We start from the raw sequence: 21,555 nt of genomic DNA, 5'->3' as shown, positions 1-21,555 counted from the left end.
TGTTATTTTGTGTTGAACTTTGTTGTTTTAATCATTTTGAGTTGATTGGAAACATAAAGTTTTGATTTTTGTGATAGAAATTTGGTTATCTTCATGTTGGAAGATATAATTTTCAAGGATTCACAAAATTTAGATGTTGGAATTTTCATTTGAACATTAAAGTTCATATTTTTCCAACTTCCCTTTACTTTGTCAAATTCTCAAGTTTAATTTAAATTGATTAAATTGAAAGTGAGAAATTGCCTCAATTTTATTTTGCACCAAGCTAAACCAATTTAATTAAAGATGGTTCTTGGAATTATTTTGGTTATTGCACTTTGAAAATTTTATTAAGTTAGACTTGTTTAAAATTTTATTTTGCTCTCTAAATTAGTTCTAAAATTAATTTAGAATTAATCATTTTTGTCTCGCGAAAAAGGGATCAAATTCCAAGGTTGTGGCACGGAAAACGAGGCAATGCACCACCATGGCGAGTCGGGCTGCTGTGCAGCCCGTATGTGGCTGCCAAGGTGGTTGCGCCGCCTCGCTTGTAGCCACACGCGCGGCAGCAGCCACGCACAGCAACAGCACACGCGCGGCAGCAGCACGCGGGCTGCAGCAGCCACGCGCAGCTGTGCCGTGGCAGCAGCTCGCGGCCGTGTGCCGTGGGCCGTGTGATCGTGGTTTTGGCGTGTGCGTATGCTTGGTGCGGTGAGGTGACTAGCCGTAGTAGGCTTAATGTTAATTATTTTGCCGCTTTATTTATTTTAATTAATTTTGTTTATTTTAATTAAAATTTTGGGAGGCTAGGCCTCGGTTTTGAGCGGCATTGGCAAAATTTCATTTTGACAAGTTTGGGTGCTACCGACTTAATTAATTAGATTAATTAAGTGAAATGCGGAATTTAGTGGGAGCTTCAATTATTAATGACGTAAATTATATAATCGGTTGAACAACTTTGACTAGTTTTAATTAGGCGTGTTAATCGGATTAACCACCTAGATTAGTTACTAGTGCGCGCGTTGTTTAAATGCATTTTACTTGTTTTAATTTTGTAAATTGCATGGGTCATTCACAAATAGTGAATGGATGAATGGAATATATATATTCTCTCTCACAGGTTTTATGAAATGGCAACTAGTGGGACCCGACTAGGATAGAAAATACGGACTACGTGCCGTTATGTATTTTTGTAAATCTAAATACGGTCTACGCACCGTTAAGTATTTTTGTACTTTAATATTTAGATTATTCCTAGTTGTAGACACTAGTTTTTGCATAGTTTGGTTAAGTCTTGAAGACGGCGTATCTTGGAAGACAAAGCCTTAAATTGCAAATGAAGACCTTTTGAAGATATGAAGATTTCAAGGGGTCATGCTAGTTGCCAATATGCATCTATAATTTCGCTTCATATTTTATGCTTATATATATGTGTGTGAATTATTCGTTAGATGCATGTTTAGGTTTTCTTGATGTTGCGATGATTAGTTAAGTTCACTTAAATCAACCAACATAGAATCCTAGGTCCCTAATAATATTGAGTCAAACTTGCCTTTCCAAAACAACACTTACTAACCGGACGATGGTGATGGTAGGCTACGCCAAAGCGAGGTGCCATCACTTCTCTAAGGGGCATAAGGCACACCGGGTGTGCACGTTGGTTTTGGTTTAACTCATCGGTATGAGTGAGGAGTCCTCACATACCGTGGCAAAAGAAATACATCGTCAAAGATGCATTAGATGCGACGATTGTCTAACCAAGAGTGGCTTAGAGCCATTAGCAAGCCAATGCTTACCCTAGAAGATTGAGTGTTTAAGACAAGCCAAAGCATGCTTAACCTCTCTTTGTTTCTTCGGATCTTGGAATCGCCTTATTTTCGCCAAATAGGGACAATTTTTATGCGTAAATAAGACGTTTAATAAGATTGAAGTTTGCATGAATGCTATTAAATTTCAAACTTATTATGTTCTTGATAAATGGTTATACTTTGCACTTATATTCATAGTACTCTAAATCAAATAATATTGTTTTCATGATTGGTTAAGGAAATCCTTGAGAATAGTTCTCAAAGACAGGAAAAGCATTTCTAAAATACAATTCTCATAAATGACTTTTATAACTAAGTCCGAAAGGACGGTTGGACATCATGTATTCAAAATACTAGGTAGTTTTGATAAAACATGGGGTATTGAGTTGCAAACTCAAGATTGTCAATGTTTGACAACCAACGTATCTTTTCGCATCATACATAATTGAGTAGGACTCATTGATGTAGTAATTCGAGTAAGAATTAATGGAAAAGATGGAACTTTATTTTACGGCGCACTAGATGCTTGATTATGCCTAACAAAGTATAAGAATCAAGGTACTTAAAGAAATGATTCTTAAAGTAAGATTATGAGATATTGTATGATAAGAAATATAGGAAAGAAGGAACGAAGAAAAGGAATTAGATTTCATTTCAACTCATGAGTTCATGTTATTGTAGTTTACTTAGCAATTCGTTATCTTCACAAGTATCGGATACTGCTCGAGTGTTCCACTATGATAGTGACCTCAAACTATTGAAGTTAAGCTAAGTTATCGACTTACAAGCTTAGAATGAAGCAAGAAGAGCTACATCAGTTGTAAGGTCGTATGTTTTGTTTAAAGACCTTTTAAGCCAAAGGCTGGAACAAGTAATGGTTATTACGTTCCATAATCAGCAATTGATCCGTTTACACACGGAAAGACTCACATTCAAAGTAATGAGCAATAGTTGCGAGATTTATTTGAATGGGATGGTTATCCAAGCGTTGAGTTAAGAATGCTTGATTATAAACAAACATTTCTCTAACATGATAAACTCACTAAGTTCAAGTCATGGGCTTAATTTGCGTTCCAAACATCTTTAGAAATGTCACATCGACAAGAACGTACTCAAGGCTCTATTAGATAGGCTCTTGATAGTTGCTCGAATTGGAACCGTTCTAAGACAAGAAAATCTTCCTTGTTGAACAGAGAGCTATTGTTCTTGGTATAGACAATTGACTCCGAAGGCTAAAGAGGATTCAATTACTTCAACGTTTCACAAAGAATTTGAAAGGATATGGCTATATTCATCAAATGTGAACAAACTTGACTTGAGTTCAGTGAAGTACAGAATCGACTTGGCAAGATATCAAAACGTCTAGATTAGATCGAGCGATGTTTGCTTGAGCCAAGCGTGACTATCTCAAAGTTATGAATGGAAATTTTCATAAATAACTCCACAAAGAACATGGTGTGTCTTCACGGATACCTCGGTGTCATTTGAAAATGACTCGAACGATGATGGTTCACAACCCTTCCTATAAAGTTCTTAAAGATTTGCACAAATGACTAATGTTACACTAAACAAAATGTCGAAGCTAAGAAAGGACGCCATATTTAGTTATGGATAGAAATAACTTCTAAAAGTCTTTTCAAGTATATGTCTAAGGCTCTTAGTTTCAGTGGGAGTTCACTAGCTCAGTGGGAGCAAAGTGGCTCAGTGAGAGCTAGGTGACTCAGTGGGAGCTGAATGGCTCGATAAAGACTAAGATAGCTCAAGTAGGAGCTAACTGTTTGTTTCACAACGAACTTTTACCCAAAGACAATATACATGTCTCTTTGTAAGCATTCAAGTGAGACTACGGGTATTACCTCCACATCCTAATTGAGAACAAAAATTGTTTGTTGCTCTAAGTAGTGTCTTTCTGGAAAGTAACACGTTTCCAAAATGACAAGTGGGAGGAAAATGAACTCGATGACCATCGAGCTTAGCAACAAACTAGAACTGAGAATCTCGGAAGACCTTAAAGGACTTCATGAGAATGTTTGATCAAGAATACTCAAAAGGACTTTACAAGTGCCTTAAAAGAGAATTCATTACTCACAAAACATTAAAGATGTTGGAGTAAGATCAACATAATAAAAGGGCTTTGAAAGCGCCTTAAAACTCAGATGCAATTGCCCCGTATAGGTATAGAATTCACCAAAGGCTTGGATTGAATCCTATAAATTTTCTATTAAGTTAGAAACAAACCTAAGACTTACAAGCATACTATTTACTATTAGATAGTAAAGGAATAATGTCTTGTAAGATAGCTACGACAAATCCAAATTCCGAATAATGGTTAAAACCAATGAAAATCCGAAATAGACTCCATGTTTGAAAATCATGTTTGAAACTTGATTAATCTGCATGAAAGGTGAAAGACCCATCGATTGCAAATAAGTTTTCAAGGAGAAAACTGACAAATATGGAAATGTATATGCATACATAGCTAGGTTGGTTGAAAAGGATATAATTAATTTTAAGAAGTTGATTTTAATAAAATCCCATTCACCAATCGGAATGCTCAAGTCTTTTCGTGATTGATCTAGCAAAATTGCGCATATGAAATATGGCAAAATAGATACCAAAACCGCCTTCCCAAAATGGAATTTCGGAAGTGACTATGAAATAGTCTAAGGGTTTTGAAAATCTAAATAATGCTAGATTTGAAAGCAAGCACATGGAATTCGTCATGGGATTAAAGGAAGCATTGCATGAAGGAATTGGAACGTGTTTTCTCATAAAGTTAATAAGAGGATTGACTTATGGAGAAACATAGAAATTCTGATGAACAAGAAGTTTAGTGGGAGCAAAAGTAATGGTCCAACAAGATGTTTACGAACTCTATTGTGAAACAACTATCAAATGCTAAATGCTTAGATTTGAAAGTATTTTCGACAATGGACCGAGCTAAAGACGATACTTAGTACATGTTGGGAATTAAGTTCTATGGTATAGACTTAATTAAAATGTTTAAATGAGTAAAGGAAATTACCATGGTAAACATGAAGGACTTTGAAAGGCTTTCGACCCATATGTATGAAGCTAAGTAAATGTTTGAACTAAGTATAAGCTAGGCTAAGTACTAAATCAAACAAGAAAGACTCTAGTAAGAGACTTTCAATCATATCATATAGCGAACAATTTGGCAAGACTCCGTGTAACTGTATGAGCTAAAGGTCACATGGATGGAATAAAATTGAGAATCATTCTAGAATTAAATCCATCGTGTAAGGCTATGATATGGAATCGTCAGATGACTTACATGCTTAGAGCATGTGAAGTACGTATATAATACCAATCGACATTAATCTAAGTATTAGATCATTTGAGTTTTGATGTTGCAAGCACAAACCTTAACAAAGATTAGATCCTTAGCAAGGAAACCATTTATAAGCACGAGGCAAGAAGCGTTGTGGCTTGAGAATGGTAACATGGATGTGTATCCATATATGATGTGCGGGAATCTAAGGAAAATTTCCATGATCACAAGTGATTAGGGTATCCCAAATCGTTGTGAGTCGCTTGGAGTAAAACCCAAGCAAGGCATCATCGAGGAGTCTACTAAAATATATGTTGAGAATATTGTTGCCTTAAAGGCAATAATAAGATAGATGTTAAATGGAAAGGTTCGTTGTTGAACATTAATGATTGTAGGTTGTCAAGTAGAAGGTCTCAAATCATGAAAATAAGTGGGAGCCATTGCTTGGACAATAAATCCTGAATCACATGTAATCCATTAACACTCTCAAAATTTTATCATCTTATTATGGAAATGGTGGATAATGAAGATGCTAAGGTTTGCAAAGTAATTATAACTAAACCTATGCAATAAGTGAACGACAACATTCATAATTGCATGAAAGAAATCAAGCATATCAAATATGAGTGTGATTTCTATGAATGTTTTATGAAGAGTACTACTCTTAAAACATTTGGGAAAAAACCATTTATCATAAGATGAAACATTGTGAAGTTTCATAGTGGAATAAAATATTTCTAAATATTCCACAAAACTATTTAATTGTGGTTTAGAATTAAATAATGAGTCCATTCGATTTTAATAAATATTCAAAATAGGGTATCAAGTCAATGGCTTGGATAAAGAAACACCTATTAAGTGAACATTGAATATTTTAATCGAAAATTATCCCTAATCAAGGTCATATTTTGTGGACGATTGATGACCATCAGAGATTAGTGTGTAGTATGATTTGTAGCACCGTTTCGTGTGCTATGAGGATATAAATCATTTGCACAGGTATTGGTTTAGAACCATACTGGATCGACCTATGAGGATACTTTACGAGATTTAAAAATCGTCATAAGTATTTTCTCATTATTACTATCGGAACTCTTTTCCTTTGACCATGAGTAGTGGGAGATCTCTTGTTTGAGTACTGGTCCGCTTTGGTATCCGCCAAACGTCTGCCGTAACTGGGGATTATAAAGACAGATATTAGGCTGGAAATGTCCCCCTACTAACAATAGGGAACATGTCTTGTTGTTTACATGGCCTCTCGAAGAGCGAGACAGTGAAAAATGCATGGCCGTGCTCAGATGGATTTTAGAAATCATCTACTTATTGACAGTCAAATTCGGATTTCGAGAAACACTTCTGGACGTAACAGAGATGACTAGTAATCTTACTCTGTAGTTCATGAAGAGACATAGGATAAGGGCTATACACTAAATGCACACTTGTCCGGAAGGACAAGTGGGAGATTGAAAGGAATGGTGTCCTTCAAACAAGTGTATTATACTGATAGCGGGTTCAGAATTATTAGAAAGCTAATATATTCAGTAAGGTCAAGTGATCGGAATGCCTGGGTGGAGGCCGCTTCCGATCAGTAATATTAATATAATTAATATTACAGCTTAATCTTGACTGAACCCTTCGGGTCACACCCAAGCAAATATATGCGAACCAACTCGACGAATTAATTCGGAAGAAATTAATTCGTCGCCCGAGTGTTAAATATTTAGACGTCGGTAATTCGAGCTTAGAGCGTCGAAACCGATCGTCGGAAGTCGAGTCAAAATAATAAAAGACGAGACGCGCAAAATAATAATAAATCGACCATATTCCCAAAAATACCCCTAGCATCCGAGTGCCCCGAGCATCCGAATGCTAGGGGCAAAATGTCCTAGCAAAGGTGGCTAGCAAGCACCAAGCCGAGCCATGGCTGGCTGGTGCGAGCTAGCGCACCGTGCTAGCAGCTGGGTGCGGGCTGAGCTCGGGGCCGGGCTCGGGCTTGGCTCGTGGCTTGGCTCGGGCCATAGGGCCGTGGGTTAAGGGGAAGTATGGAAAATGGGAGTAAGTGAGTGAGGACATGTGGCACAAGGAGAGTATTGAGTGGGGAGCAAGTATGGTCCCCTACTCTCCATGTGTTCCTCACCAACCCATCTCACATGGTAATGCCACTTGTAGATTTATAATTAGTTTGCAATTTTAATTTAATTTAGCTTTAAATTAATTTGAGGAATTTCATGATCCCACATTGATGGGATAGAAATTCCCACTCATACTTTCCTCTATAAATACCAACCTTGGGATTTGGAGTAAAGTGCTTGAGTGTGAGTTAAAAAGAGCATTCCATAATTTTTGGGAAAACTCTTAAACTCATATAACACTCTTAAACTCTATAAATACCCAAGGTAGTAGACCTTAAAGTTGTGTTCGACTTTTTGTGGGTGGATACCGTCGGAGGCACGGCGCTTGACGTACTCGTAGCTTTCAAGTAAGAGCCCCGGGTTTTGGGCGAAGCTCGCTTCGAGGGTAAGATTCGTTATCTTTTCTTTGTGATTATTTATGCTTTATGATTTTAATTATTGCGAGTGGTTCCTCGGGTGGGGTTGTTTCCGCGGTGAGTCGGACTCACCAAACCCCAACAATATGTACCATCCAAATACACTATAAACTCTCTCTTCCCCAAAGGGCATATATAAATACTAAATGCATTCTTCAAGGAAATAGAAAAAATAATAAATAAAGATTTTGCCAAAGCAATTGGAGGCTAAATGAGAATTTACAAAAGGAACTGTAAGGATGAAGTCTGCAAATAAACAACTCACAATGTCAGCTGTTGCACTTTTAATAGCATCCAATTTAGGGCAACAAGAACGTTTGCTCTGCAAGAAAATATCAGCAATAAGATTTATCATCGTAGGTAGCATAAAAAATTAAAAAAAAAAAGGTGATAACTAATCAATATATACTTGTAGATGATAGAGTAGTCCAACTCAAAACACAAACTAATTTTAGCTTTTGTTTCACAAGGGTAGAATACCTACTGGGTAGATGAATGTCATGAATCAATCTCCCCTTTACTTTATATAGGCTACCTCGTACACAAACACACACACACACACACACACACACACACAACTGATGCACTCACTCTGTCCTGAAAGATTGCCCCATAAACCATATTAATGTACTCTCTGTCCCACAAAGATAACATCAAGTTCACTTCATAAAGAGAGGAGCAAAGTTGAGGCAGGTTGGTTGGTGGGACCAAAAATAAAGTTTGTGAGAGAAATGAATTTGTCCCTTATAATATGGGGCAAACTCAACGGGACATCCAAAATGGGATTTTTTTTTTTTTTGGGGGGGGGGGGGGGGAGGTGAGGTGAGGTATCGGTTTACTTAGGCTTTACAGGTTGTAAGTAAATATTTCATTATCTTTAAATGTAATTAAAAATAAATAAAAAAAAAAAACACACACACACACACACACACGTTTATCTGGATAATGTTGGCCAGTTTTGATATGAAATTAGGAATATAGCTGTCACTGATTACTCTAGTTAGGTCTTGTTTCACTCAAAAAAAAAAAAAAAAAATGACTACTCTAGTTAGGAAGTGGGTAAACAAAATGAAAGTAATTCTTTATATGAAGAGGTAATCAGTAGGGAACCTTGTATCTGTACATCCAGCAGAACATATACATTTACCAAAGGACAAGAGAAGAGGCATAACCATAACCCATATTTACATTACACCATATGGTTGGATGATGGACAGGTAAAATCATTGGAAGTATAAAATATTTTGAAGTTGCTGACAAAAAACAAATTAGTTTAACATGTTATAATTGTGTGAAATTGCTTTCTAGTACATAAAATTTTGCATTTTACCAAGGAGTTTTGAGTTTGACTCTTGTCAATGTTTACCAAAAGTCAAAAGATGCAACTCTAATGTAAGTTGCAAATGCCTAGGAGATCTAAAGTAAAGTATCCCACCAAATAACACATGTTATCAATATGTACTCTACAGAAAGCATCAACGAAAGATGGAGTAACAGCTTTTATAGTAGCTCGACTAGGGGTGCTAATTGAGTTGAGCAGCTCGCGAGCAACTCGAACTCAACTCGGTCAACGCTCGGTCAAAACTCGACTCGAATTCGACTCGACTCGAGATGTTAACGAGCACAAGTTGAGCAAGCTCTAACTCAACTCGATAAGCTCGTGAGCCACCCGGTAATTTATTTTATTAATATAAAATTTACAAACAAACTTACCATGTTTAAACAAATTTGACACTTAATAAGTGTCAATTTATATTATAACATATGAAAGAGTAAATCTTTAACAATAAATTTAAAAAGAAAACAATATAAAGTGAACAAAAAAAAAAAGGCATATAATTATATAAGGGTCAAACTTTAAAGCTACTCGACTCGAAACTTTAACGAGCACGAGTCGAGCAGGTTTATTGGCTCGAAACTTTAGCGAGCACTGATGAGTGGCATTTATGCCACTTTTCCACCCCTTTTCTCTAAGGATTCTCCCCTCATTTGCACTTGTTTGAGCCTCTTTAAGCGTTTTTACCTTAGTTTTGCTTTTTCCTTTCTTTTCTCGTGTTTTCTTTCTTTTTCCCCTTTTGATAGTTTTACTAGAGTTTCTTTGTTGTTTTATAGGTTCTTGGCCTTTTCGAACGAACTTTGGAATGCATGGCGTGCCATGGAGAAGAAGCATGAAGATCAAGAGAAGCTGAAGGAAGGAAGAATCAACTAGGTTCGGCCGAAACTCCTGAAGGTGTGGCCGAGCCTAGGTGCGGCCGAACTTACTTTGTGGTGCGGCCGAACCACCTTGACAGTTTCAAGCTGGAAAATGGCCGTTTTGCAGGAGTGACCGAACCTCCCAAGTTCGACCAGACCAAGATCAGGGGAGGTTCGACCAAACCTACCCAGGGTTCGGCCGAACCTACCCTGTGGTCCGGCTGAACCTTCCCACTGTTCGGTCGGACCAACTCATTTTTCCAACTGCTTGTACGGTTTATTTTAGGCGGTTATTTAGAACGTTTTTATGTAATGGAAGGGATTAGCTTATTTTATGATCTTATCAACATTGTTAGCCCTAATCTGGAGAGAGAAACATCATTAGTAGAGAGAGAAAGTGTGGATTTTCATTGATGAACTTGGATATTGAAGAAAAAGCTTGTTTGATCCGTTGTAAATCTTCAACTTCAATTAATGAGCAATCTCTTACTCTCTTTATTTACTTTTGTATTTAGTTTTGTTTGCTTACTTTGATTTTCCTTCTTTGCTTATTGATCATGTTGAAGCTTATTTATTTGATGATTGATATTGATTTCAATATGATTTGTGAGTAGTCATCTAGCCAAGGGTGTGGGGATGGTGTAGTTGCTATTTGTTCATGCTTGTAATATTGGGATTGAGTTGTTTGTGATTAAACCTTTGCATGCTTGATATTCTTTGATCTTCTTGCAAGTGCACATTGTTAGTTGATTAAAGGTGATTCTTTGCTAACAAGAAACGGAAGTTGACTTAATTGAGATTCATTTCTATCGATAATTCTTTGATTGCACCTCCTAATATATGGTTTTAGTGTGGAAGCATAGAGGCTATGTTAGGAGAAGCCAATTAACTCCGGAAGGAGTTTAGATTGGGTTTAGTTTCGATATTCATGTATGCTTAGCTCACTTCCAATTTGCTTTCGAGTTATTGCATGTTCAAATAGCATCCTCGCCTACCCACTCCCCTTGGTGTTTAGTTATATTGATCTTTAGTCCATTTCACTCTTAGTTTGATCTCTTAGTTATTCACACCTTTTGTTCCGAGATAGCTTAAGCCTTAAGTAATGAATGCGGTGTTTATGCATGCCTCCCTGCGGTTCGACCCCTCTATTTACCTTATACTCGTATTAGGTTGGTAAAGCGTTATAAATTCATTTGATTTAGGTGTAGTCGTTCAACGACACGGTTATTACTTTGTCAAATTGGCGCCGTTGCCGGGGAGACGGATTCAATTGCTTTTTCATTGCTTTATTTGAGACTATCTCACTTCTTGTTTGTTAGTATTTGCTAGTATTTGTTACTTGTCAGTGCTTACGTTCTCCTTAGCTTTGTTGTATGAACAGAGGACGAACCCGCTCAAGGTCTTTGATTCCCATCGATCCGGAGCTAGAGAGGTCTTTGTCCCTACTTCGAAGAGAAGCGAGGAGTAGAAATTCTCACACCCCGACGAAAGAAGGAGTAAGAGAATTGGAAGATACTCCACCATCTTCACCCTCAAGTGAAGACTTAGATAGCCCTAATTCACCATCAAGTCCGGGAATCAACCCCTTTTCAATCTTTAAGTCCGAAAGTGAAGAAGGTTCTAAAATGGGAGAGAATACACCTTTGAGTTGTCTTGGGGCTCCCGAAGCCTTTAGAGCACAAAGTGGGATCCTAACTCCTACCACTTAAGCCAACAATTTCGAAATCAAGCCCAATTTGATTGCTTTGATAGAGAGGAAACAATTCTCGGGTGGAAAGTTTGAGAGTCCTCATGAGCACTTGAAAGAGTTTGAGAAATATTGTGACACAATCAAAGCCAATGGAGTGACTCAAGATTATATTCGCCTCAAGATGTTTCCATTTTCTTTAATTGGGAGAGGTCTAGAATGGCTAGAGAAGGAGGTGCCCCCTAACTCTCTCACAAATTGGGACCAAGTAACTACAGCTTTCTTGAGGAGATTTTACAACCATAGGAAGACCAACAAGGCTCGGTCTTTGATTCAAGGTTTTCGCCAAAAGAGTGGTGAGTCTCTAAGTGCGGCATGGGACCGGTACAAAGAGCTTCAACGCTAATGCCCACACCATGGGATACCCAAGTATCAACTCATTCACACTTTTTATGGAGGTCTCACACCTCAAGGGAGGACAAGCCTAGACGCCGCGGCCGGCGGTCCAATCATGAACAAAGGAGAGGATGAAGTGGAGTGCATCATAGAGGAAGCCGCAAAGCATTATGATGATTGGTATGAAGGAGAAAGGGAGGCTACTTCTAGTAAGGGTGTCTATGCATTGGAGCAAGCCAACGCAATCAACAACCTATCTACCCAAATCTCCAAGATGGCCAAGCAAATGGACGAATGGATGAAAGAAAAATCCAATCCTCATGGTAATACCTCCCCTTCAACCAAGGGAGGCAGTGGTATGACCACCTCTTCCCCCTCTCCTTATAATAAAATGCCTCAAGGATGCATGTTTTGCTCTAATTGTGAAACATATGATCATGATAACTCCCATTGTGTGTATGCTTGTGAAGTTCAACCCCCTCCCCATGAACATGATGATAATGTGGAAGATATTAATGCTATGAATTTTGCTCCTAGAATGGGGAATGTAGGGAACTTGAGGCCAAACTCCAATCAAATGGGGAATTGGAATCAAGGTAGAAACCGTGGTTAGAACCAAAGTGGTGGTGGTTATGATAACCAATACCATGGTGGGGGAGGCCTTTCCAATTTCAATGGAAGAGGCTACTCTAACCAAAGGGGATATGATAATCAAAACCAACAACCTAATTCCCGATACCATGACCATCAAAATCAAAATTTTGGTGATCAAGGTAACATGGGAAACAATCAACAAAGCAATGTTCCCAACCAAGGCACCGGAGGCAATAGGGGCCAAAATGTTTCTAATTATGCCCAAACCAATAGGCCCCCGAGTTTCCATCAACCCCAACTTCCTCCTCAACAACCTTACCTTTTCAACTTGAAGCCCCTCCAAATGATCCCGTGATGGCTAAGCTAGAGGCCATAATGAAAATGCATGAAGAGGATAAGAGGAGGAATGAAGAGGATAAGAGGAGATATGAGGAGGATAAAAAGCGAACCAATGCTCACATGAAAATGCTTGAAACCCAAATTGCTCAACTTGCTTCTAATTCATCTTCTTCTTCATCTTCTTCTACCATCCCAAGTCAAGGAGTCAACCCAAAACCTTAGTATGCTGTGACAACAAGGAGTGGGAAGATAGTAGGGAGTGACCGTTTGCTTGAGGAGGAACCCCAAGATGAGGAAGAGCTAGAGAAGGGAGGTGAGAGAACTAATGAGCCTTTGAGTGTTAAGAAGGAGAAAGATGTTGAGGTGCCAAAGGAGAAAGAAACCACCCCCTTGCCCCTAAATCTCCAACCTAGAGAGGAGTGACTACCTTTTCCCCAAAGATTTGTGAGAGCTAAGCTTGATGCTCAATTTGGGAAGTTTTTGGATGTGATTAAGAATTTGCATGTTTCCCTTCTTTTTGTTGATGCCAAGAAACAAATGCCCCATTACTCCAAGTTTTTGAAAGACCTTTTGAGTGGGAGAAGGGAGAGTGAAACGGTGAGCTTGACCGCCAATTGTAGTGCAATTCTTTCCAACAAACTTCCTACGAAGTTGAAGGATCCGGGTAGTTTTTCCATCCCTTGTTCTATAAATGGCATTGAATTTGATAAAGCTTTGTGTGATTTAGGAGCAAGTGTGAGTCTCATGCCCTACTCCGTCTACCAAAAGCTTAGTGTAGGAACCCTTTCCCCCACTAACATTACTCTCCAACTAGCGGACCGTTCCATTAAGTTCCCCATGGGTAAGGTTGAGGACATTCCCCTTAGGGTACGAAAGTTCACATTCCCCGTGGATTTCTATGTGCTAGAGATGGATGAGGATGAGAGGATTCCTATAATTTTGGGTAGGCCATTTCTAGCTACTTCTAGAGCTATCATCGATGTAAAGGAGGGTAAGATATCTTTGAAAATTGACAATGATTCCATTGAATTTGATTTGAATAATGTCATGCAACAACCCTCCTCAAGTGATGAATGCTTTAGAGTAGATGTTCTTGATACCGTGCTTAATGAATTTTCTCGCTCCTACTTGCATGCTACTAATGATCCTCTTGAAAGTGTGTTGTTGAATGAATCCAAGATAGGTGCTCACAAGGACGACATACAATTTAATGAGGATTTGCTTGAGGAAAGCAAGAGTGAGTGCATGGAGGAAGAGGCTTTTCACATCCATGATCTCTTTCAAGTTGAAGAAAGAGAAGAGAGCACCAATGGTAAGGGAGCACCAAAGGTAGACTTGAAACCTCTACCTTTGGGCTTGAGGTATGCATTTCTTGGTTCCGATGAGTCTTTCCCCGTAATTGTTAATTCCAACCTAACGGAGGAGCAAACCTCCCTCTTGATCAATGTTTTGAGAAAACACAAGAAAGCTTTGGGTTATACCATTGATGATATCAAAGGTATAAGGCCTTCTTTATGCATGCACAAAATTGATCTAGAGGGGGATGCCAAACCCGTTAGACAAAGGCAAAGGAAGCTTAACCCTTCCATGCAAGAGGTTGTGCAGAAGGAAGTGGCTAAGCTTTTTGATGCGGGAATAATATACCCAATTGCTCATAGTGATTGGGTATCTCCCGTGCAAGTTGTGCCTAAGAAAGGGGGTATGACGGTAGTGAAAAATGATCATGATCAACTAGTGCCCACTAGGCTTGTCACCGGTTGGCGCATATGCATTGACTATCGCCAACTTAACACAAGCACATGCAAAGATCATTTTCCACTACCGTTCATTGACAAATGTTGGAGAGACTTACAAAGCATTCCTTCTATTGTTTCCTTGATGGTTACTCGGGATTTTTCCAAATCCCGATCGACCCCAATGATCAAGAGAAGACGACTTTCACATGCCCGTACATTACTTATGTGTATCGTAGGATGCCTTTCGGGCTTTGTAATGCTCCCGCAACATTCCAACGTTGCATGATGTCTATTTTCAGTGATATGATTGAGGATGAGATAGAGGTCTTCATGGATGACTTCTCCGTTGGAGGAGCCACCTATGAAGATTGTCTATCTAATTTATCTCGTTGCTTGGAAAGATGTGAGAGGGCTAACCTCGTGTTGAATTGGGAAAAGTGTCATTTTATGGTAGAAAGTGGGATTGTTCTTGGGCACAAAATTTCCCATGCCGGCATTGAGGTTGATAGAGCCAAGGTAGAGGTCATTGAGAAAGTCCCTCCCCCCACCAACGTGAGGGAAGTGAGATCCTTTCTTGGCCATGCCGGGTTCTATCGGCGTTTTATAAAAGATTTTTCATTGATTGCAAAGCCCCTCACATCCCTATTGCAACAAGATAAAGAGTTTATATTTGATGATGCTTGTCAAGAGGTTTTTGTAGGTTGAAAGAAGCCCTTTGCATCGCCCCTATTGTCCAAGGTCCGGATTGGTCTCTTCCATTTGAGCTCATGTGTGATGCAAGCGACAAGGCTATTGGTTTGGTTCTTGGGCAACGAAAGGATGGAAAACTTCATATCATACATTATTTGTCTAAAACTCTCAATGATGCCAACCGAAACTACACAACTACCGAGAAGGAGTTCCTAGCGGTTATTCACTCATTGGTTCTAGGACAATTGTGTATACCGACCACTCGGCTCTCAAATATTTAATAGGAAAGAAGGAAGCTAAACCGAGGTTGTTGAGATGGGTTTTAGTTCTCCAAGACTTTGATTATGAAATGAGAGACAAGAAGGGAGCCGAGAATGTGGTAGCGGATCACCTTTCAAGGTTGGGCGGTGCAAGGTTCAAGGATGATGGTTTGCCAATAGAGGATGCTCTAAGGGATGATGTGCTATATGTTCTTGAGGTGAAGTCGGCACCATGGTATGCAGATATTGTGAATTATTTGGCTTGTGGTGCCATACCTCCGGATTTCACTTCACAACAACGTTGAAAGCTCAAGCATGAGGCAAAGAGATATATTTGGGATGATCCGATCTTGTGGAAGAGAGGGGTCGATGGTTTGTTGAGGAGATGCGTCCCCAACGACGAGGCTCAAAATGTTCTCCATATGTGCCACTCTTCTCCTTGTGGTGGGCATATGAGTGCTCAAAAGACCGCCTCAAATGTTCTTCAATCTATGCTCTTTTGGCCTTCTCTATTCAGATTCCTCAAAGTTGTGGGGCAAAAGAATCTTGTAGAACGGATTGGACGCTTGATGAGTGACTCATAGAAGGGCCAAAATTGCTCGTCCGAAGCAACAATGCCGTGATCATTGATGCCAGGAGGAGTCTTGAAGGCGGTCCTTTAGGCCCATAGTGAATCAATGAGTTTGGAGGACCAATCCTTCCTTGTCCTAGCAACCGTCTTTTCCAAAATCACCTTGAGTTCTCTATTGGTGACCTGCGCTTGACCACTCGTTTGAGGGTGGTAAGCAAGCCCTCGCTTGTGAGACACCCCATACTTATCAAGTAGTCGAACGTAGGTGTGGTGCTTGAAATGCGATCCCCCATCACTAATTATTGCTCTTGGAACACCAAATCTCGGGAAAATCACTTTCTTGAAAAGATTGACCACCACCTTAGAGTCATTCGTTGGAGAAGCCACGGCCTCCGCCCACTTAAGACACATAATCAACGGCGACCAAAATATACTTGTTCCCATGTGAAGAAATAAAAGGGCCCATGAAGTCTATAGCCCATACATCAAAAACTTCAAGCTCATGGATGGGGTTTTGCGGCATCTCATCCCTTCTAGAAATATTCCCCATCCGTTGACATCTATTACAAGTCTCGACAAACATCCAAGTATCCTTGAATAGAGAAGGCCAAAAGAGCATAGATTGAAGAACCTTTAAGGCGGTCTTTTGAGCACTCATATGCCCACCACAAGGAGAAGAGTGGCACATATGGAGAACATTTTGAACCTCGTCGTTGGGGACGCATCTCCTCAACAAACCATCGACCCCTCTCTTCCACAAGATCAGATCATCCCAAATATATCTCTTTGTCTCATGCTTGAGCTTTCGACGTTGTTGTGAAGTGAAATCCAGAGGTATGGCAAACCCCACCCCCCCCCCTTCCTACGCCTATTGGGAAGGTCCCATCGACCCTACCCAACGCGTTGGCACCCCACCATACGACCCCTATCGTCCGGGTTGGTGTGATCCGGCTTATAACCCGGCGTCCACATCTACCCCTACTCCATATGATGGCGGTTGGGGTGACCAAGGGTGGCCCTATGAGCACTTCAACCAACCCTTTCACCCTTTCATGGACACTCCCGGGTTTGATCCCGATAACCCACCTCAACCTAGGGGCCGAGGAGATGATAACCCGTGATGAGGGTTCCCTTCCCTCCCCCCGGTCTTCTAACTTGTAACTTTTGCTTGGGATGAGCAAAAGAATAGTGTGGGGGAGGATGTCCTTTTGGTTGGTTGAAGTGTACATAGGAGGGTAGAGTGGTAGGGTAGTAGCTTGCACATAAGGAGGATAGTGAGGATAGCGGCCTTGTTATTGTTGATGGCTTTGTGATGGTGATGATGATGTTATGATGGTGATGTGGTGATGGTGTTGTGATGTGATGGTGATGATGATGATGTTTTATGATTATTTTTGCTGATTTCTGATGATTTTCTTTGATGATTCCTGAGTTTTTGTAGGTGGAGATGCTCTCGAGAAATAAATCCAAAATTCTCGAAAATCCAAATCCCCTTAAATCCAAACTTTGTAGATAGCTTTTTATTTATTTTTCTTCTTTTTGCTTATTTCTTTAGTCTTTCTCTTTGTTTTCTAACTTTCTCTTGTTTTGTTGTAGTTTCTTTTGCTTGGCTCGCCTTTCTTGAAGCTTGGAAGCCGAGATGAAGGAAGTTAAGGAGCATCCCGAGCTCCCGTGGTGAGATTGGATATACTACCTTGTCTTCTATTTCAAGCGGCATTTGGTGAGAACTTTCCTCTTTTTCTTTTTCTTTTTCTTTTTCTTTGAGTGCTTAGTTTAGGTCTAGTTTAGGAAGAGTTGAATGGTTCGAGGTTGATTGATTTTGGTTCTAAGGAACCTGGGATCGTTGATGTTGATATCAACGATCACTTGTATGTCGATTGGGATATATTTGATTTACATGCCTCGATTATGAACCTTTTTAATTTCTTCCTCTTTCTTGTGTGTTTTTCTTGTTCTCTTTTGTGTAACAAGCATGATTATGGCAAGTTGAAATATTTTTGATGTGGATTTTCTCATTTATTTGGACTTGAGATTTTGTGTGCCTTTTTGATGACATGTCTTTGAATATTTACCTTCCTAGTTGATGAGGGCTTACACGGTTTGAGAATGCTTAAGGTTGAATTAGACACATTATAAGCTAAGGTAGCCCGGTTTAGAACTTTTGAGGACGTTTGAACCCCTAGTTCACGGGAAAGTGGTAAGATGGTGTTACTCTCCGTAGTGAATAGGATTCCCTTGGTTGGTATTTGCTTATTTTTACCCCGTGTGAGCGTCATTTATTCTAGCCTTCATCATTCTTGTCAGCGGCGCTTTGGATCCTTAACTATGCATGTCTTAATCTTTGTGTTGGTGTGTAACTCCCGAGAACGTGACCAAACAACTTTAAAAGAGGAAGAGGGCATTTCTTCTCATTTTTCTTTATTTTCTTTGTGTTTTGTTACAAATTTGGTTTTCATTTTTACATCCACCCACTTGCTAACCAATTTGGGCCTTATTCCCCTTTCTTGATCTAGCCATATTACAAACCTATCGGCCTATGTTCTACCGACCCTTGTAGTTAGCGAACCATTGGCTTGTGAGGTTCGAGTTTGAGAGTGTTCGTTTTGGGGCAAGAAAGTTGTGAATATTGGTTCAAGTGAGATTTTGGAAGTTGTTCATGAAAGAAAATATTTGCAAAAAGTTTGTGAGGAAGGATGCAACGTATGAAGACCAAAAGAGAAAAAAGAAAAAAAAAAAAAAAGAAAAAGAATTTGGAAAATAAAATTGAAAAAAAAAAAAAAAAAAAAAAATAGAAAGAAATGAAAAAAAAAAAAAAAAAGAGAAAGAGAAATGAAGTAATGTTGTGAAATTTGTATTGAAGGTTGCAATTTGAATTTAGGTTCAATTCTTAGGTTGTTCTTGAGAGATGGCCACTCTTTTGCTTCACTTAGGATTTGCCACCAAAATTTTCAAATTGATTCCCAACCTTAACCCCTAGCCGTGACATTACAACCCGAGTTAAGACCCTTAGACTTGAGTAGTGCGGTCAAAGAACGGTGAAGGGAGATGGATTTCAAATAGAGAGAGTATGCATAGCTGAGACGTCGGGATAACCTCATCGTTCCACATAGAAATATCTTTTCCGGTTCCCTCGAGGAATCATGAGGAGCTAACTAGGGGATGAATGGAAACTAGTGGAGAGAACGTGGACCGTCTTAGTTGGGGCTAGGGCGGAAGATGAAATCATCAGTTCTCTATGCTTAGCTTAGGTTTGTCTCCTTCAACCATGAGCATCTTGGAACGTGTTTTCCCTCTTGAATTGAGAAAGGTAAGTATTCTTTGATGCATGTCCCTACATTTGAATCCAATTGAAGCATTTCCTACCTTGAGGTTTGATCGGTTTTCTTAAAGCCTTGTCATGTCATGTTTGTTGTGTGTGTTGTCTTTTTGTTTTAGTATTCCTTGCTTGAGGACAAGCAAAAGGCAAGTGTGGGGGATTTTGATGAGTGGCATTTATGCCACTTTTCCACCCCTTTTCTCTAAGGATTCTCCCCTCATTTGCACTTGTTTGAGCCTCTTTAAGCGTATTTACCTTAGTTTTGCTTTTTCCTTTCTTTTCTTGTGTTTCCTTTCTTTTTCCCCTTTTGTTGGTTTTACTAGAGTTTCTTTGTTGTTTTGTAGGTTCTTGGCCTTTTCGAGCGAACTTTGAAATGCATGGCGTGCCATGAAGAAGGAGCATGAAGATCAAGAGAAGCTGAAGGAAGGAAGAATCAACTAGGTTCGGCCGAACCCCCTGAAGGTGTGGCCGAACCTAGGTGCGGCCGAACTTACTTTGTGGTGCGGCCGAACCACCTTGACAGTTTCAAGCTGGAAAATGGCCGTTTTGCAGGAGTGACCGAACCTCCCAAGTTCGACCAGACCAAGATCAGGGGAGGTTCGACCGAACCTACCCAGGGTTCGGCCGAACCTACCCTGTGGTCCGGCCGAACCTACCCTGTGGTCCGGCCGAACCTTCCCACTGTTCGGTCGGACCAACTCTTTTATTCCAGCTGCTTGTACGGTTTATTTTAGGCGGTTATTTAGAACGTTTTTATGTAATGGAAGGGATTAGCTTATTTTATGATCTTATCAACATTGTTAGCCCTAATCTGGAGAGAGAAACATCATTAGTAGAGAGAGAGTGTGGATTTTCATTGATGAACTTGGATATTGAAGAAGAAGCTTGTTTGATCCTTTGTAAATCTTCAACTTCAATTGATGAGCAATCTCTTACTCTCTTTCTTTACTTTTGTATTTAGTTTTGTTTGCTTACTTTGATTTTCCTTCTTTGCTTATTGATCATGTTGAAGCTTATTGATTTGATGATTGATATTGATTTCAATATGATTTGTGAGTAGTCATCTAGCCAAGGGTGTGGGGATGGTGTAGTTGCTATTTGTTCATGCTTGTAATATTGGGATTGAGTTGTTTGTGATTAAACCTTTGCATGCTTGATATTCTTTGATCTTCTTGCAAGTGTACATTGTTAGTTGATTAAAGGTGATTCTTTGCTAACAAGAAACGGAAGTTGACTTAGTTGAGATTCATTTCTATCGATAATTCTTTGATTGCACCTCCTAATATATGGTTTTAGTGTGAAAGCATAGAGGCTATGTTAGGAGAAGCCAATTAACTCCGGAAGGAGATTAGATTGGGTTTAGTTTCGATATTCATGTATGCTTAGCTCACTTCCAATTTGCTTTCGTGTTGTTGCATGTTCAAATAGCATCCTCGCCTACCCACTCCCCTTGGTGTTTAGTTATATTGATCTTTAGTCCATTTCACTCTTAGTTTGATCTCTTAGTTATTCACACCTTTTGTTCCGAGATAGCTTAAGCCTTAAGTAATGAATGCGGTGTTTATGCATGCCTCCCTGTGATTCGACCCCTCTATTTACCCTATACTCGTATTAGGTTGGTAGAGCGTTATAAATTCATTTGATTTAGGTGTAGTCGTTTAACGACACGATTATTACTTTGTCAAGCACGAGTTGAGCACATGTAAAAAGTTTTCGAGTCGAGTCGAGCACCCCTCAACTCGTGATCGACTCGCTCGATAAGCACCCCTAAGCTCAACTACTGCCTGTTTCAACCTCACTCATCTACTGCCATCCTCACTTCTTTTTGGCTTATTCAGACTGCAGACTAGGACATATTATCCCAAGAATCAGGAGGGAATATGAGTTTTCTGTAAATCACGGACTTCCGCCCGTATGATATTAATATTTCAACACTATTATAAAATATACAAATTACTAAAGCTCTTGCACAGGCACCACGTACATTGAATTTCCCTCAGACTTGGTTAGCACATTAAGTTTGGAGACTTTTGGACCCTAAAGGCATAAATTTTAAAATTTATTGTCTTGGCTTTTATGGCAAATTTTTATTTGCCATATTTACGTGCTCTTATTGACCGAATGAATAGAGAAGTAAAGGTGAGGT

General features: G+C 39.5%; 1 protein-coding gene and 1 non-coding gene across 2 annotated transcripts in view; both read right to left on the bottom strand.

Annotated features, from left to right (window-relative positions):
* Positions 1-21,555, bottom strand: part of LOC145611205 (phosphoglucan phosphatase DSP4, amyloplastic-like) — a 44,852-nt gene that overhangs the window by 9,786 nt on the left and 13,511 nt on the right. Inside the window, exon 10 of the mRNA XM_081666500.1 lies at positions 7,893-7,949. Coding sequence (XP_081522626.1) covers positions 7,893-7,949 — 57 coding nt within the window. The remainder of the gene's footprint in view (positions 1-7,892; positions 7,950-21,555) is intronic.
* Positions 11,825-11,930, bottom strand: LOC145612852 (small nucleolar RNA R71). Its single transcript, XR_014106764.1, has one exon. It is a non-coding gene; the product is annotated as a small nucleolar RNA R71 (small nucleolar RNA).

The sequence above is a fragment of the Chenopodium album genome, chromosome 24 (genome assembly GCF_948465745.1).
Source record: "Chenopodium album chromosome 24, dcCheAlbu1.1, whole genome shotgun sequence".
Taxonomy (NCBI): domain Eukaryota; kingdom Viridiplantae; phylum Streptophyta; class Magnoliopsida; order Caryophyllales; family Amaranthaceae; genus Chenopodium; species Chenopodium album.
Note: the sequence above shows the minus strand (reverse complement) of the source record. Positions and strands in the feature narration are given on the sequence as shown.